We start from the raw sequence: 17,442 nt of genomic DNA, 5'->3' as shown, positions 1-17,442 counted from the left end.
GAATAATTAAGGATTTGTCTGCTTTTGATCCTCAATAAGGTGAGAGGATGAAGGTATGGTTAGTTACATAGCACATTTCAGCAACAAGGCAATTCAGAGAACTCTACATTAAACATGAAAAACCCGGAGACAAAGTTCAAAGGAAACACATTTAAAATGGACATTTAAATACAATATCAAACAGTCATTAAAGAGGAAGAGAATACAGAATTAAAACAAGCTGAAATAGCATAAGGTTATATTAAGGTATAAAGGTTACAGCAGCAAAAGGAAAAGTCTTCAGCCTTGGTTTGAAGGACCTAAAGATTGCAGCAGCAGACAACCTGGGAGGTCAGGATGGTTCATAATGTAGCAGAAGATTCAAAAGACAAATCCAAACGTGCATTTCTTCTTCTACACAAAAGTGTTAAGAGATCATAAATAAATATCAGTTAGGTTCTGTTATTTCTATAGGATCTAACAAAAGTGATACATATGCATCGCATTCATCTAAAGGTTTTATATTTGCAAATCTAAACAGCCCTTTCTCTGCCTTGTTGATGTTTGATGAAGTGTCTGTTTACCTCTGTGATTTAAAGTCACCTTGCTGTACGCAGGTTTACTGGAGGCAGAGAAGCTGGATGGAACTGAGAAGGTGGATGCGAGAGAGAGCTCCAGGTTACCGTTGTTGTCCCAGTGAAGAATTTTGTTGGAAATTGGGGGGACTGTTGAGGTCAAGGGTTGAATGTTTTTGTCTCCTCTTGTCTGGCTTCTTAGGTCTGAGCTGCTGCTGCTGTGCTCCTCTGAAAATGTACTGGGAAATACAAAAGAAACCCCAAAACAAACATGATAATCTTCATAAGTCAAGGTTTTGCAATGAAATCATCTATTTATTAATTGTTGTTAGTTTGGCAAAGGCAATTTGTAATCCTAACCCAGTAATTCAGATTAAAATTGATAAACTAAAAACTAAAAAAAAGAAAATTCAAATTCAGAATTTTTAATTGCACCCACCTGTTGGAGTCCTCGTCTCTGCTGCTCCACGTCCGCCTGCAGAGATCTGCAGTCAGCTTCAACATGGATAATATCATGCTGTTGTAAATAAAAGACCAATGTAGAATAAGTTTAGAAAAAAATCAAAGTGAGGCTTAACAATTTGAGAAAAGACATTAAGTGACTGTGAATTGCATGCTCGACTGCCTAAATTCTGTTTGCATCATCAAAACTCTTTACCTTTTAATGAGTATGAAGCTCAGCTCAATGGGCAGCATGACGAGGGTCAGCAGACATAAAACCACTTTCACTGGAAGGAACTCAGTGAGCTGAGACCATCGAGTGTCATCACTATGACTATCCCTGCAAGCCTCACACAGCACTAAAAAACACACAACACACACACAAACACACACAAGTGTCTGTCATTTTAGTAACATTGTCTGTGGTAGATGTAGAGTTTGTGCTCGATCTACATTCAATTAATTCACCACACGTTAATGTTAAATCTTTAACATATATAATCTAACAATCTTTACATGAAACAATAAAATATTCCAAAAAGAGACACTTTTCCAATTTTCAACTAGGTCTGTGTCATGGCAGAATAGGCATGTGTGCAGATGAACGCTGTTTGTCTGAAATGTAGCATTTCCCGTCTTCTGGCTAATTTTTGCTCACAGCACGGCTGGGGATTTCCTACCGACATGGAGGGAAGCCACTGTTCATCTGCATACACTCCCCGTGCTACGGTGACAGGTTTTTTTTTTATTTTCTGGGTTTCATCTGCTAGCTAATAAAATTTCCCTTGCTATTTATTTTTTTCTAATACATTTTAATTTTGATCCTTCATAACAAGTTTGCTTCTTATAAACCAAAACCTTACAATTAATTCGTAAATGGACTTGCACTTGTATAGCACCTTTTAGTCTTCAGACAACTCAAAGCACTTTTAAATAAATGCCACATTCAAACACACATTCCTAGAGCAGTGTCAGAGGCTACCATACAAGGTGCCACATGATACTCGGTTAGCCATTTACATGCACTCACACAATTTGGGGTTCAGTAAGGTGCCTGAGAAGGAGCCGCGGATCAATTCACTGATTTTCCAATGAGTGGATGACCCCCTCTACCTCCTAAACCACAGCCATCGCAGACCCTTTTGGATGCCAGCTAAACCCTCCCTTTGACTCACAAACCTGTGACCTGCTGACACCTGCCCTCCTTACCTTTCTTAAAGCTAACTGGGAGGTTCTCTATGACTTTCAGGCTCAGCCACCAGTGATCTTCCTGATGAGGATTATGTCCATTCAACAGTGTCTTTCTGGACTCTTCAGCTTGAGCCACTTCCCTCCTCGTCTCACAACAAGCAGGTTTGACTGCGTCTGTTTCCGCCATCACACTGGAGGAAAGACACTGTGGCCCAAGCAGATCTATAACACACAATAGACTAATATCATGTATTAGTTGTTATAACATACATGGTGTGAACCAGAAAAATCAAAGACTCAGTCACGAGGAGGAGGAAGATGAAGGAGCTCACCTCTTTCTCTCAGAAAACGAAGAGCATCCATGTAGCCGTTGTGACAGATTTCAGCCAGCTCCTGTTAAAAACAACAGTGTAAAATCATTAAGGCTTGTTTGATCTTCTCACACATTTCATTTGTCTAAACTCCACTGTGTTAAAGAAAAAGCACCCACCTCCAGTCTGGGAGGGAGGAAGGACGTACAAACCCGATGCACATTGCTAGTGTTGACCTTGATGCTAACGTTGCCGTAGTGCACCTCGAGGAAGTTGAATGTACCCTCTCTGGGGCAGATGTCACTCTCGCCGGAGAAAGGGGCCATAGTGATGGTGTTCCTGTGCTCAAATAGAGGCATGTTGTTGCTCAGGGCTCCATCCATATAGAGCTGAAGAGAAAGAGATATAAAAGTAGATGACAGTCAAGCTCTCTGCTAAATGCATGTACGTGTGGCTTTAATCCGACGACCAATTTGTGTGTTCCACCACCTTGTTGCACCGCCATTACTGCGGTGGCACTTGGCTCCTGCCCGCTGACATTGACAGTGGTAGATACAGTATTAAACAATAACGTTATAAGGTTATAGCGACAGCAGCATGGGTATATGATTGTGTAAGTTAGTCAGTGGCCCCCAGTTACAGATGAACATTCATTATATGAAATTATTCAGATTTACATAGAATGAAGTTGTGAGGCGCTGTAATGTGCTGTACTAGCTAACGTTAGCTAGCACAGTCAGTTACTAAAGAGTTGAATTTAATCATTACTAACTTGTTACATTTGGAAGAAAAAATAAAAATATACGATTTTGTGTTGTTTTATAATTTAGTCCTTTTTGTTAACATTTTTGACCCACTTCTGGAAACATGTTGGTCCTTTGCAGGGAATCTATGCAGTCTGTACGCTCTCAGACATCGGCACAAGTAAAGGCATGCGTATTTCACATTTACTTTTTTTTTTCTAAAGTTGACGTTTGCCATTACTGTTAGAGCAGCTGAGAGCTGCAAAGGTTCTTCCCCAACTCCTAGACATCGTTTTCAAATGTAACGTTACAAAAACAGTAACGGTAAAAGCAGAAAATTGTATACTTCTCAGTACAGCTTGCATTCAAACAGATGGGGAGTGAGGGAGATGCCACTGCAGTAAAGCCACCTGGTTATTTCTGGTACTTCGCCAGATTCGTCCATAGGAGGCATGTATGATGCAGTGGAAATGGATTACCATTCATGCATGGTGAAGACGTGTTTGTTCAGTGCATTCAAGATATTATTTTGACATAATAAGTAGCTGTCTTGGTGTGGTTTCCCCCTTAACTTTGTATTCAACTTCAATTAATGATTTCCTTACCCAGAGTACCTTCTACAACTCTTAAAGAGGGAGCGTGAACATTTAGCTGTGACTTTATACAGTCAGGTGAGCTTGGGCTTGTACCATAAACTGTATAAAAAATGGACATAGCAACTGTGACCTCACCAGTTGGTTTGAGGACTCTGGACTGTGGACTTGTGGACTCTCTGGACATTCCGGTCTACTTAGTTTACTGTCGGTGTCGGGGTCCTAGTCTCCATTTTCCCATTATTCTCCCCCTTTGTGTTTGTATGTTCCTGTCTGTCTCTCTCGTGTGTTGTTGTGTGGAGCTGCGTGTGGCCTCACAGTCTCCTGCTGCCACTCAGACCTGCACACCTGCTGCTCGCCTGTCATCAAAGCACCTGCATTCTCTCTGATGGATATCAACCATGGTGCTCTGCCCAGGCCAACTGTGAAACATTTAAGAGTTTTCTCTGTGCACTGTTTTTTGACTCCTTTTTTTCTTCACATAAACTCTGTCCACTTGTTTTAGACTATATAGTGGGTCCTAAAATGTACAGCCATTACAACAGTCATTTAAAAAACTGTTTCTATATCGATGGTCTCCCTGTATGGCTGTTGAGCATGGATGCAGAATGGTAGCTGTAAAGAAAACCACCCAGCTCTTTCAACTTCAACTTTATATGACAGTAAATTATGTTTAAAATTAAGATTATCAGTCCCTATTGCAGCTGTTACAGGAGAAAAATAACCAAAGCCCAATGGGCCCAGAAAACCCCTTTTCCTCTCCTCCCTAAAATTGTGCCAGAAATCCAAACTCAGTTTTTTTTTACTGTCTCATTATAGGGGCTTAAAAGTAAAGAACATCGTTAAACCATATTGTATAGCCATTTTCTTTTAGTCCTCTCACAAAAACATAGCTAAATTTGATTGTACTCACCACTCCACGGTATGAAGGTGGGCTGAAACCACAGTAAATAGGAAAAAAGCAGCTGCACATCAGAACCTGCAATGGTATAACAACACAAAACAAAACCTCATATATATTAGAATTATATCAGAATAGATGCAGTCAAATCAGACAAGGTTACATAGCACTTCAGTCCCTCTGATTCTCCTCTATTCTACCTGAATTAGCTCCTCTCTGCTGTCAAACTCTGACACCAAAACATTCTTCCCATCAGCCAGTCTGGTAAGAGACACACAGAGCCTCCCAGACGCCCGAATGTGGGCGTCTGCTGGGAGCTTCTCCAGCAGGGAGTCCTGTACCGTCCGCAGCAGACTGAATGTCGGGTGGAAAACTCCCAGAGTGTGTTTTCTAGCTTCTTTCGCCACAGCCAAAACATCAACACAGAACTGCTCTGAGGAGGAGAAAGAAGCACAATCACAGATTGGTGTATTTATTATGCAGTAAAGATAAACAAGTGTCAGAATTAATGTCATGGTTAGTTAAGCTATCCCTTCATATTTTCTTCAGCTATGTATTGAAAAAGCCAAAGTTGTACCCTGACTCACTGAGTGCCTTCTCTTGGAGCTGTAAAATGTATTCTGAGTAATGTAGCAAATGAATGTCTATGTGAGGCACTATTTTGCAGATTTGTTTCTTATACAGCAACTGACTGGAATGAAAGGAATACAAGCCTCAGATAACACACACACACACAGACACACACTACAAACCAACTCAGTGACTTACCCCCAGACGGCAGACAGAGGTCACTTCCACCCAACACCAGTCCAGTTTGAGCTCACTTTGGTGCTTGACCCTACTTATTACTTATTTTAGGACATTTTTAAGCATTTTTAAGTGTGACATCTTGAGCTATTTTAGGTCTCATTACACTATATGTTGTCAGCATATCTTTATGTCATTTTTCTGGTTATGTGTCGTATATACACTGACATTTTTAATAAGGTCCCTAATTGGTACATTATTTTAATTCTTTACTTGTCGTTGTTTTATTGCCGTGAGTCATTTCATCATTTCTACTGAGGATTTAAGGTTATTTTTGGATTTTCAAAATACATGGTAAATAACATACACACTATTTTTTTGTTACTGTGTTACTGTGTGTGTTTTATTTTTATTATTATGTGTAAGTGAATAAGAGAAGAAAGCAGAGAGAGAGACAGAGAGTAAGTGATGGGTGTTTCCCCTTGTATGGCCTCCCTTGAATTTGAACTCTTTGTCACTCTGGAATTTGCTCTCATTATTGCATGAACTCTGTGTGTCAGTGAACCCTCCAAGTACAATGCTGTTGTGCTCTGAGATAACACATCTCTCTGAAGGGCCAAACACTTCAGTTACTACAGAATGAAAACTTGCAGTAACGTGTCAGACGTAAGTGTAAGGAGTGTAAGAAAACAAAACATACATTGCTTAACCTTTGAGGAGGTGGACATGGTGTATATTTACTTTGAAAGATGAGGTCACATTTTGTTGATTTTAAACATAGATGTATAAAAAGGAGAGGGAAAGTGATTTGATTACATGGGAGAGTGGTGTACTGGAAAATCATTTGTAATCTCAAAGCATTAGTTCATTATTGTGACACAACAATTGTCACCCAAAAGATCCTCATATAAAATACCCAATAAAATGACAGACCATGATGATTTCAGTCAGCCACTTATCTGCAGTGCACCATTAACTCACCAATGGGAATCCCAACAGTTAGAGCTGCAGCCACCAAACAACCAGACGAAGCTCCACCAATCTTAGCAGCTCCGTGAACCAGCCATGGGACCCGCTCCAGGATACAGCTCAAAGCCCCCAGATAGTAAATACTCCTGAACCCACAGCCTGCAAAAGATATGTTCCACTCCTTGTCCCAGTTAGACATCTTCTCTGAGGTTTCCATCAACTCAAAACCACACCTCTGTAGTCTCCTCAATCATCTATCAGAGTTCGGATGTGCATTTGGATTCCCTTCAATTTCCATTAACATGTAAACACTGTCTTATCTGCGCTACATTCTCAGGTGAACTGGGCAGTGCTTCATTTGGCCATGGTGTGGTGTTGCACAACTTACTAGGCTCAAACGTCACATGTTCCAAAACAAGCTACTCACTTCACATACTAAGGGTAATTGGGCCAGCTGCATGACATGTGATACTGCTTCCATAACTGTGTGGAGAACAGGAGGGAAAACAAGGAGCAGGGGGACAACAGTCTCATTCAGAGTAGGTTTTCTACTTGTACCTTCCCGATTTTGACCTGTACTGTACATCATCATACAAAGTAAAAACTAAGTACAGATTCTGCAAACTATAAATGAAGCAAGTAACTATGTAAAAAGGGATTCTTTAAGAGTTTCCAGCCATTAATCCATAAATGGATTATTACATTCATAGATCCTACTGCTTTTTTTTGGTTGAATGATTTTGGGATAGCCTTACAGACAAACTGAGAACAGTGCATCATAAAATCAGTATATCTAGTCAGTAAATATATAATTAAAAATCAATAAATGAACATAACATAGAGTGAGTAATTGAAATCCAAATGGTCATATATAACCTTTAAAATTCAGATTTCCTTTGTCATTTTCATTACGCACTTCCATACATAAAGGAAACCAAAATATGTTTCCCCTACAAGAAAAAAACAGTGAAAGTCAATAATAAGTTGCAGCAAACACTGGCTCTGCCTCCATGCTGTTGCGCCATGTTGACACACTTATGTTGATATCTGGGGCTAAACCAGCGGGTGAATCCTATGTATCCGTGACGCTGTTATCCTGATATCAGTGCTGCACAAAACAGAGCGGCAGCAGTGAGCTGGTTAGTGGGACTCGCTCTCAGGGAGTCAAATGCACTAACATGCATGTCAGCTGGACCGTCCACAACTATGAACAGAGACGTGTGACTTCATACTCTGCTCTGCCATTATTCTACTTTGCTACCATTCAATGTTCTGGATGTACCGTACAACTCCTTTAGATCAATACATTCGTCTCGTCTACATTCTCGGCGTCAGAAGAAGCTGGCATATTATGGTAAATGGACTGTACTTGTATAGCGCTTTTCTAGTTTTATTGACCACTCAAAGCACTTTCACAGGACATGCCACATTCACCCATTCACACACACATGCACACACTGTACAAGGTGCCACCTGCTACTCAGTAATCATTCACATGCACTCACACTCCGATGACGCGGCATCAGGAGCAATTTGGGTTTCGGATACTTCGACATGTTGCCTAGAGGAGCGGGGATTGAACCGCTGACCTTCCAATTAGAGGATGACCCACTCTACCTCTGAGCCACAGCCGCCCATCATCACCTTTAGAAGTTGCAATGGTACTGTGAGTCATTGTTAATATATAGCTGTGGATTAGTGAAGCTAAGTTCATAAAACTTAAGGAACATTAACAGCTTTTCCAAAAGACAAACGTAAGAGCACTAGAAGAGGGGGCAGAACATAGATGTATGCTTATCTCAAGAAAGGTAGTACAGCGAGTACTACTGGACAGTTGCTTACTGTATCTGATAGATTTATAATAATAATTTATATTAATTTATTTATTTATAATTTATAGTAACCCACTGATATTTTCTTGATAGTTACAACACAAAACACTGAATCCTTTTGCATTCATTTATTCAACATTTTCACTTTCTCCTCTTTCAGTGCAATATTAAATAGATTTACTTGAATGCCGAAAACTTAATTGTCCGTTTTCTTGACATCTGAAGTTTGCTCGGATGCAATATTTCGAATCCAGTCCACCGCTCTGCCCAAACCCCAGCCTCCACCTGCATTCTTGGGTGACTCTGTGGCAGCTTCACCAAACCCAGAGGTGGGGCTGACGGTGGGTGTAGGGGGCGGAGTCAGAGGCATGTGGTCCCCATGTGTGTTCCAGGGGAGGATAAAACTGGAGGTGAGAGTGGTTCCCGGAGTCCTTGGGAGAGCGTCTATGTCCTCTTCTCTCTGGTCCAACAGGTTCAGGCCTGATGGCAGGCTTGTAGATCTGCGCAGTGAAGACTCACTGGAAAAAGTGTTGAGACAAGGATTTGTCTTAAAAGAGAGGTGAGTGCTCCACCAGAGTTTCCACTTGTATAACTCTGAAGTTAACAAAAATGTGAGCATTCAGCTCAAAGTACAGGCACAACCAAGCATAACGGTTTTCAAGACACTCAATTTGCATGTTCTGCACATTTACAAACATGTGACACTGCACACCTGTCATAGTCCTCCCTTTTGTCCTTCCAAGCCTGTTTGTAAATGTCTCCCGCCATGTCGTAGAGCCAGCTCATTTCCCGTGGTACATCTGGAATCCAGCCCACAAGTCTAAAAACGAACATTCAGAATCAGCACTACCACAATGGTGAAAATAATCTGTTACAAACCTTAAAATTTGACTTGAGTGAAAGCTGCAAACATTCGTTAAGAATTCTTATCAAGAATGGAAGTTCTCATTGTGAAAAATGGACAAAAACAGACATGTATTTCTAAGAACGAAGAAGAAAGAAAGAGATGCTATGATTCTAAAGTAGATCCAAGCATATTAGAAATCATTTAGATGTGGTATTGTAACAAGTTGAACACAGGCTAATACACAGTACCTCCTTGCTACAGAGTAGGTCGACTCCACAGGCAGAGTACGGGGGATCTGCAGGTAAGACGTCACCTTCTTTGGCAGGTAACCGGTCACATGGGACAACAGACCACCAGCTGAAGGCGTCTCTCTACAGGCCTCACACAGCGCTGACACAATCAGGGAAAAACAAATATTTTTTAGTTTTGTAGCATTACACTTAAGGTACTGGCACAGCGATATACTTTTGCTTCTTCAGTGTGAATCACAGTCCTGTACTGTTTCCCTGGAGGCTTCCCCTGCTGATCATCTGATGACCATGTCCTTACCCTTTTTGATGTTAACTGGGAGATGTTGTATGAGCTGTGGATCCAGCCATGAGTGCTGATCCTGAGGTGGTATCAGTTCACTGTGTTGTGTGTTGTCATGGGACTCAGCCAGCTCCGTCACCTTCAGCTCACAACAAGCAGGTTTTGGTGCGTCTGTCTCCAGACTCCTTGTGGGAGACTCAGTGCTGATCAGATCTGTGATGGGCATTTAAATTGAAATGGTTTTTGCAACAAGAAGTAATAGTAGTAGCACAAAAAAAGTCATTTTCCCCACCTTTCATTGACATGATTATTTAATAGTAATTATGTCCTTACTGTTCTCTTGCAGGAAGCGGAGAGCATCTATGTAGCCATTATGGCAGATTTCAGCCATTGCCTGTAAAAATCCAAAAGGTGCTTAGTGAGCTGCAGTCAGCCTGTCAGTGGCACTGTGCTGTTAGCCTGGTGAGACCATCCTGATGACTTGAGCTTTACATGTTTCACTCTCTGTACCAGTCTGGACTTTATGTCACCCCAAACACTTTACAGAAATTACCAGCCGTTTCGGCCAATCAGGGACCCGCACCGCGTAAACAGCCAATCAGGGACTGCGTTGAAGTTAATGACGTAGAATACAGGCTGCTGCTGGCAGAACAGTAACGGCGGCTCCTGCATCAACAAATGCTTACTCTAACATTAGTAGGTAAAAACAGCAATAAGTGAAGTTATTACAGAGACACAGTCGATAACAACAATTAAACCGGAACAAGAGTCCAGAGGAAGCTGGGTGCTGAATGAGAACCAGTGGTGTGATGCTTAGTTACAGTACTTACATTTTTTGGGAGTATCTGCACTTCAAATTAAATTTTTATTTTTCTGACAACTTTCACTTTTACTCCACTACATTTCCTAAATTACATGTATACTTGTCCTTCACTACATATCCCTTAAGCATTTTAGTTATTTATTACAAAATAGGGAAGAAACTGAGGAAGGGAGGCGGGGATGGATGGAAGATTGACGAATAGGGGGGAAAGAAAAAATGGATTTTATTTTTTTAAAGCTGCAAAAAAAATGTATGCTCCATTTTCAAGGTAGAAGAAATAGTGAAGAAATAAATTTCATAACTCAAAATTCTGACCCCTTGCTATTTATTACTAGCATTTACTTGTACTTTTACTTTCAATACTTTAGTGCATTTAATATGATACAATTATTTTTGATACTTTAGTATAGTAAATATCAGATACTTTAATGGTGTGTTCGCACTGAATGCTATGCGAGCGTTTCACACGGCGTACGCCTATTTCGTGTCTTTGCGTCCATCAAGCAGTAAGACATTTTTTTAGTTAGTGCTCAATAATGTGGATTTTAACAAATTTGCGAGCAAAGTTTGAGAGAAATATATCTATTGAAAGCATAATAAAGTCTTAGATCTTTAACTAAAATCTGTGGGAAAAAAGGAGCAAAAACAAAAGTGCTGCATTTAAAGTTTTGTTCAGTATAAACATCAGCACTGTATTCATTCATATCAATACTATACTTCATACTTTTTGAAATAAATTGCATCTATCTGCTGCACACAGTTCTGAAACATGGACCCTCTGTGTCTCACCTGAGGCGGCGGGGGGAAGAAGGTGCTGGTCACTCTGTACATGTTCTCTGAGTTGACCTGGATGCTGACATTGTTGAAGCGCACCTCGTAGAAGTTGAGCCTGCTCCCTCGAGGGCACAGATCGCTCTCACCGGCGTACGCGGAGAACGTGACAGTGTTTCTCTGGTGACACTGAGGCAGGTTGTCACTGACAGCACCGTCCACATAATGCTGAGTGGAAAAAGAGGGCGTAGATCAGTGGGTAGAAAGGCATTTAACTCAGGGCCATTATGTCATAATCATGCTCTAAAATACTTAGAATACTGAGCACTGTCTAAGATATTGTGGACTGATTTAATGAAAATAAAATAACTATAGGATCAACCCCTGTGTATCAGAATGCAGCCACAATCATGTACAAATGAATCTATGTGACACAAAGAGCTGCTGATTCGGCTCTTTATATTTTGTAAGCTTCAGTTAGTGGTTAAATGTTTCTTTTTAATGTTTATAATTGCATTACATCAAAATGCACAAGTGTTTATATTTTTCTGGTCACTCAGTTTAATTGAAAGTTACAATGTTTTGAAATCTAATTAAATTATATGTGTTGTGTTTATCATAAAATCTCACTGTGGTAATGTACATACCCGCCTTAACTTCCCCCTGTTTGCCAGAATTTGAATTTTGAGAGCAGTTTGAAGGTTTCTGAGTTGTACACTCTGGTAAGAGGGTATGATTATTACACCAAAACTAAGGTCCACAATGAGGAGAATATAAGGTTGGGGAACAGATGAATCAAATCTGATGCAAAAGCACTTAATATCTTACTTAAATTTCATTTTAATTTAAGCACAGAGAGGCTGCAGTCATTCAGTGCCTGCCTCCTGAACTCAGTCTAGTTGCGATTTCAAGGTAAACTTTACAATTACTAAACAAGTGCTTCCCCATAAACATCCATACATAAGAGACAATTTGCGTATCCTAGCTTGCTGGTTCACTCACCACTCCACGGTAAGTAGGCGGAATAACCCCACAGTAAAAAGGGACGAAACAGCTGCACACGAGGGCCTGGAAAAGGAGGACAAATTATTTACAGTTACACAAACTCCCTGCACAGTCAAACCCTTTGTCAAGGGCAAATACGAGTTTAAAGGGGAACACCACATAATTTAATGATTCCAATATGTTATTTCCTTGGCTTTAGAAAGTTCAATCAATATTTGTGAACATGAGCTACTCTCTCTCTGTCTCTCACAGCCAGAAGACAGAGCAGCAGGTCTCAAACGTGTGATGTAATTAAGTATAAAGTCTGGACCTGCTCTGTAGACAATGAATGGGAGCCTGATTTTGTGGATCCACAAAATGTGTCCAAATAAACTGTTTTCTCCACAGAAATGAAGAGATGGTGATCCCATTCTTCTCCCATAATGACACACAGAGCTGTGATCTGTTAGGTGACAAATAACAAGGAAAACAAATGAGGCACATTTAAATAAAAAAATATTAGTAAGCCTCACATAATGTTTTTTAACTGGTAATAGGATTTTTCAGTCAGAAGTGGAACAACAAAGATAGGATGAGTTACAGTGGGATTTAATGTGCTCACCCCATTAACTTCAATGTGACTGACACCAAGATTTAGTAGATTTTTTGTAAGTACCCATATACTTAAATCATTCCCCGGGGTTCTCTCAGTGTTACCAAGATCATCTTTCACCATTAACTGTCAACAGAGCAGCTCTACACTTTATACCCTATGACATCACAAATTTGAATTTTAACACTAAGTTTTGGATTTGGGAGAGAGTTGTTCATGTTGATTTTTGGACTGTCTTACACCATTGGAATAAAATGTATGATTTTTTAAAAATGGGTGTAGTTCCCCTTTAAATCATTTTTTCAAGGAGGAAGTGAAAATTAGGATGAAATCTGTTACATAAGACATGACAGCAAACTTGGAAGAGTCACTCCAGTTCTGCTGAAAAACTGCACAGCCCCCATGAATCCCCCCCCTTTTCTATAATTCACATCTGTGTAGTCAACCTTTTGAAATCTTAGGCGTATCTACTCTTTTTCTTTTGGCACTGAATCATGTTGATATTTAAAACACAGAACTGTCTCCTCACCTCAATAAAAGGGTCAGCTTAACTCCAAAACTGTGAAATATACCTCAATAAGCTCCTCTCTGGTGTCAAACTCTGACACTAGTTGGTTTTTCCCATCAGATACTCTGGTCAGGGACACACAGAGCTTCCCAGAGGCTCGAACGTGGGCGTCTTCTGGAAGGCATCTCTGCAGGGACTCCTGTACGATCTGCATGAGGTTGTATGCCGGGTGCAGGGGCCCCAGTTTGTGCTTCCTGCCCTCTTTGGCCATGAACATCAAATCAGCACAGCATTTCTCTGCACAGAGGAACACATTACCTTTAGCTCATGCATGGTTGAAAAGCTGATATGGAAATAAAGCTATATTTAAAATTCATATTATTAACATTAGTTATTGCGGGAATGTCTACATGTTTATAAGTTAAAACAGCTGTAAACGGTATTTTGACTGCTGATGCACATTAAAAATAGAAATCCTAATTAATCTTGAAATCATAAAAACAGAAGTGCATATATCGGATCAAAATTGTTCAAATAAAACTTTTGATATCAGGTGTGCCTTAAGTGCCTTAAGGTGATGGAGGGTCATCCTAGGGAAAGGAAACTCTTAACTGTGCAAAAGTTTGGTATTTTTTTTTACCAGCTGTGACATCAGGGTTACTTTTACCTTGTGAATCTTTGTGTGTGTGTCATCATGGAAAAATGTATTCCTGAGACACCTACTGTGGCAGGAACCACCACAGAGGCACTTTTGTGCTTTGCCAGGTGTTTATATCTGTATCTATATATCTATATCTGTCTGTGTGTCTGTCTCTCTGTCTGTCTATATGTCTGTTAACAAAGTGGAAACCTCCAGGTCTGAAAAATGAAGCAGATGCAGAAGTTCCAAAAACTGCAATTTCGTGAATGGCCACTTGAAGCTGACTCCAAAAGCAAGTCAATTCCTATAGAGGAATCCGAGAAAGTACCGGAAGTAAACAAGTCCCTATTACTGTGGTGGCATCTCCCTCCTTCCCACGTTACTTCACAAACAGTGCCTCTGACCAGGATGTTTGCCAGAAGTGGATCAAGAATATTAACAGAAAGGACCAATAACAGCAGCATGATAGGTTTTTGTTCACAGTCAGTCTCTATTCATCTCACAGTGACTAGCTTGCAGCTGCCAAGCCTAACATGGTAAAACAAATAACGTTAGCTAAGATAACACTGCTTCCTGGGGACTATGACGTTGTGTAGGGGCTGCAGTGGTCTCACAGAATAAACTAACCTAACTCAGTCAACTAATTAAGGCTTTATTGTGAATTGTAATGTTATTAGCTCAAACTAGGGCAACTTAACGTTAGCCGGCATCACAAACAGAACACGTGCAACGGTAAATAAAGTAATGCACCCCATTATTGATTGTGCTAGCTCACCTTAGAACCACCACAGAGGCACTTTTGTGCTTTGCCAGGTGTTTATACATCTGTCTATCTGTATGTCTATATGTCTGTTAACAAAGTGGAAACCTCCAGGGCTGAAAAATAGAGCAGATGCAAAAGTTCCAAAAACTGCAGTTTCGTGAATGGCCACTTGAAGCTGACTCCAAAAGCAAGTCAATTCCTATAGATGAATCCGGGAAAGTACCGGAAGTAAACAAGTCACCATTACTGCGGTGGCATCTCCCTCCTTCCCATGTGCGTTTAAATGCAAGCTGTTCAGAAAAGTGTACGATCTTCTACTTTTACCGTTATTTTTTGAGTAACATTACTTTTGAAAATGATGTCTAGGAGGTCAGGAAAAACCTCTGCAGACTGTTCTCGGTCGCTCCAACAGTAGTGGCAAACTTCAGCTTTGGAAAAAAAAACTGAATGTGAAATAGGCTACACCTGCCTTTACTTCACAAACAGTGCCTCTGACCAAGATGTTTGCGAAAATATTAACAGAAAGGAATTTGTTACCAATAACAGCAGCATGATAGGTTTTTGTTCACAGTCAGTCTCTATTCATCTCACAGTGACTAGCATGCAGCTGCCAAGCCTAACATGATAAAACAAATAACGTTAGCTAAGATAACACTGCTTCCTGGGGACTATGACGTTGTGTAGGGGCTGCAGTGGTCTCACAGAATAAACTAACCTAACTCAGTCAACTAATTGTGGCCTTATTGTGAATTGTAATGTTATTTGCTCAAACTAGGGCAACTTAACGTTAGCTGGCATCACAAACAGAACACGTGCAACGGTAAATAAAGTAATGCACCCCATTATTGATTGTGCTAGCTCACGTTAGCTAGTGACTTTAGTAGGGTTACATTACAGCACTTCATCACTTGATTATGTGTAAATTAGAATAACTTTAAGAACACCAGTCATGTGAAGTACCTTCATCAGTAACTGGGGGCCACTGCCTTACGCCGTCAATCCAACTACCCATGCTGCTGACACTGTAACATTATAACATTGTTGTTTAATACTGTATCTATGGAAGTCACTGTCAGCAGGCAGCAGTAAATTGCCACCGCAGTTATGACGGCGCCACTGGATGCAAAACACACAAATTGGTTGCCGGATTCGTCTATAGACCCCCGTGTTAAAGGAAACTAAAGGAGGGGACATGTGTCAAACACAGATGAGGCCAGTGTCCTGAGTGCAGTCATTGACCCCAACTTCAAGCAATTAAATTGTCTGTCTGATGAGGAAAAGGAACAATTGAGACAAATTGTGGACGGCCATCCTCGGCTGGTAATTGTAGTAAGGCACTTACGATTAGCACGTGGTGATGTGGCCATGGTGTTCAAGTCATTAATAACTTACACAAAAATTGCGTGCAATAGTCCACCATTAACTTTCTCTTGGTCTTCTCTATCACTCCTAATACACACACACACATGCACACAGTGGCAATAAATCATACCAAGTTAGGGTCGGTTTGGGTGGTTGATTGGAGAGGGTTACCACAGGCTTTAAATAAAGAAGATGGCAATGGCCGAAATGCTGATGCTTCAAAACGACAGTCCACAAACCAATGGGTGATGGTTATGTTGGCTACGTCCATGATCTTATACAGTCCATACAGTGAGCAGTCAAACAGACTTTGTGCAGGATGCAGATACAAAACTTCACAGGTGTGTAGTTCGAAGTTCGAAGATGTTCATGGTATGAGCAAGGGCCCGACAAGTTGAGGGAGCAGGGAGTATGGAAGGGGCAATTGTCCCCCCCACACATAGATTTTACGCCCCTGGCTCACTTACTGGAGTAGTCTTATGGCAGGATGGTCTCTAGTTGGTCTTGTACTTTGAAGTGTCCAAATAAGATACAACCACAGCAACAATTCTACAGATCAAAACGTCAGCTGAGATTTTTTATATACCCATGAGAAGGCTAATGAGGTAAATGTGGGTACAAGCAGAAATGTCTAATGAAGAGACAGAGTAACCTTGAAGTACAACTGTAAAATCAATATCTCATAGTATCTAAGGAAAAACAAACTTAGCTGCAAAATGTATCTTGAAAATATTCCCCATGGTGTTGACAGACATTAAAATAGGAGATCTATCAAACTACAAAGCGGTTTGTTGCATTAAATCTGTGCCGAATTATACAATAAAATATAGTGATTTAAATGACATCTTGAATATAGTTTAGTTTAACTCGTTACGTTTGCTAATTACCAAGGCAGCGTTAAATGGTAGATTTTTAAAAGAAGTTTGGTCCTAAAGCTCACCTAAGGGGATTCCAATAGTAAGAACAGCAGCCATCAGAGCACCTGCAGAAGCTCCATAGATTTTAGATGCATCTTGTACGAAGCGAGGGAACCGTTCAAGGATACAGCTGCTGGCTCCAACATAGTAAATCCCCATAAAACCGCATCCTGCAAAGGAAATACTCCACTCTTTCTTCAAATCAATCATCTTCTCTTGTCCAACTCTACCACAGCAACTAACTACTGAAGATCTCAACTTGCTGGTATGTAAAATCAAAATGATGGAGATCACTGTTGGCCAACTTTCACCTCCACATCACCTGCAGGCAACATCCAAAGGTGAGAAGATAACAAACTGTTGTAATTTCAGATAATCAAGAACTGTTTTTTTATTGGCTG

The 17,442-nt window shown here is 40.5% G+C and overlaps 2 protein-coding genes across 4 annotated transcripts; both read right to left on the bottom strand.

The window, feature by feature from the left end:
* Positions 1–135: 135 nt before the first annotated feature.
* Positions 136–6,808, bottom strand: LOC121950639 (patatin-like phospholipase domain-containing protein 2). 3 transcript variants are annotated; one of them, XM_088080240.1, is made up of 10 exons: positions 6,463–6,808; positions 4,935–5,167; positions 4,747–4,812; positions 2,677–2,886; positions 2,519–2,579; positions 2,205–2,408; positions 1,213–1,354; positions 994–1,071; positions 564–793; positions 136–393 (listed from the first exon to the last, which is right to left on the bottom strand). In XM_088080240.1, exons 1-10 carry the CDS (start codon positions 6,665–6,667, stop codon positions 332–334), a joined length of 1,491 nt encoding a protein of 496 aa, XP_087936366.1. In that variant the 5' UTR covers positions 6,668–6,808; the 3' UTR covers positions 136–331. The 3 variants fall into 3 exon arrangements, with proteins under 3 accessions (XP_087936366.1, XP_042352643.2, XP_042352642.2); XM_042496709.2 differs by having other exon boundaries at positions 136–323; XM_042496708.2 differs by having other exon boundaries at positions 136–793.
* Positions 6,809–8,395: 1,587 nt separating this feature from the next.
* Positions 8,396–17,403, bottom strand: LOC121950525 (patatin-like phospholipase domain-containing protein 2). Its single transcript, XM_042496552.2, has 9 exons — positions 17,065–17,403; positions 13,424–13,656; positions 12,257–12,322; positions 11,273–11,482; positions 9,994–10,054; positions 9,679–9,873; positions 9,378–9,519; positions 8,995–9,102; positions 8,396–8,800 (listed from the first exon to the last, which is right to left on the bottom strand). The coding sequence occupies exons 1-9, from the start codon at positions 17,249–17,251 to the stop codon at positions 8,479–8,481; spliced, it is 1,524 nt and encodes a 507-aa protein (XP_042352486.2). The 5' UTR covers positions 17,252–17,403; the 3' UTR covers positions 8,396–8,478.
* Positions 17,404–17,442: the final 39 nt, after the last annotated feature.

This window comes from Plectropomus leopardus, chromosome 7 (genome assembly GCF_026936395.1).
Source record: "Plectropomus leopardus strain MGB_pleo_1.0 chromosome 7, ASM2693639v1, whole genome shotgun sequence".
Classification (NCBI taxonomy): domain Eukaryota; kingdom Metazoa; phylum Chordata; class Actinopteri; order Perciformes; family Serranidae; genus Plectropomus; species Plectropomus leopardus.
Note: the sequence above shows the minus strand (reverse complement) of the source record. Positions and strands in the feature narration are given on the sequence as shown.

Excerpts from the sequence above, each read along its gene's own strand:
- LOC121950639 (XM_042496708.2), bottom strand. The coding sequence starts at position 6,667 with ATGGAAACCTCAGAGAAGATGTCTAACTGGGACAAGGAGTGGAACATA. Across the intron at positions 5,168-6,462 it reads AACTGTTGGGATTCCCATTG|AGCAGTTCTGTGTTGATGTT; the intron begins GTGAGTTAATGG and ends TCTCCTCCTCAG. Across the intron at positions 2,887-4,746 it reads CACCTTCATACCGTGGAGTG|CTCTATATGGATGGAGCCCT; the intron begins GTGAGTACAATC and ends CTTTCTCTTCAG.
- LOC121950525 (XM_042496552.2), bottom strand. The coding sequence starts at position 17,251 with ATGATTGATTTGAAGAAAGAGTGGAGTATTTCCTTTGCAGGATGCGGT. Across the intron at positions 10,055-11,272 it reads TCTTCCCCCCGCCGCCTCAG|GCAATGGCTGAAATCTGCCA; the intron begins GTGAGACACAGA and ends GGATTTTTACAG. Across the intron at positions 9,874-9,993 it reads CCGCTTCCTGCAAGAGAACA|ATCTGATCAGCACTGAGTCT; the intron begins GTAAGGACATAA and ends TGCCCATCACAG.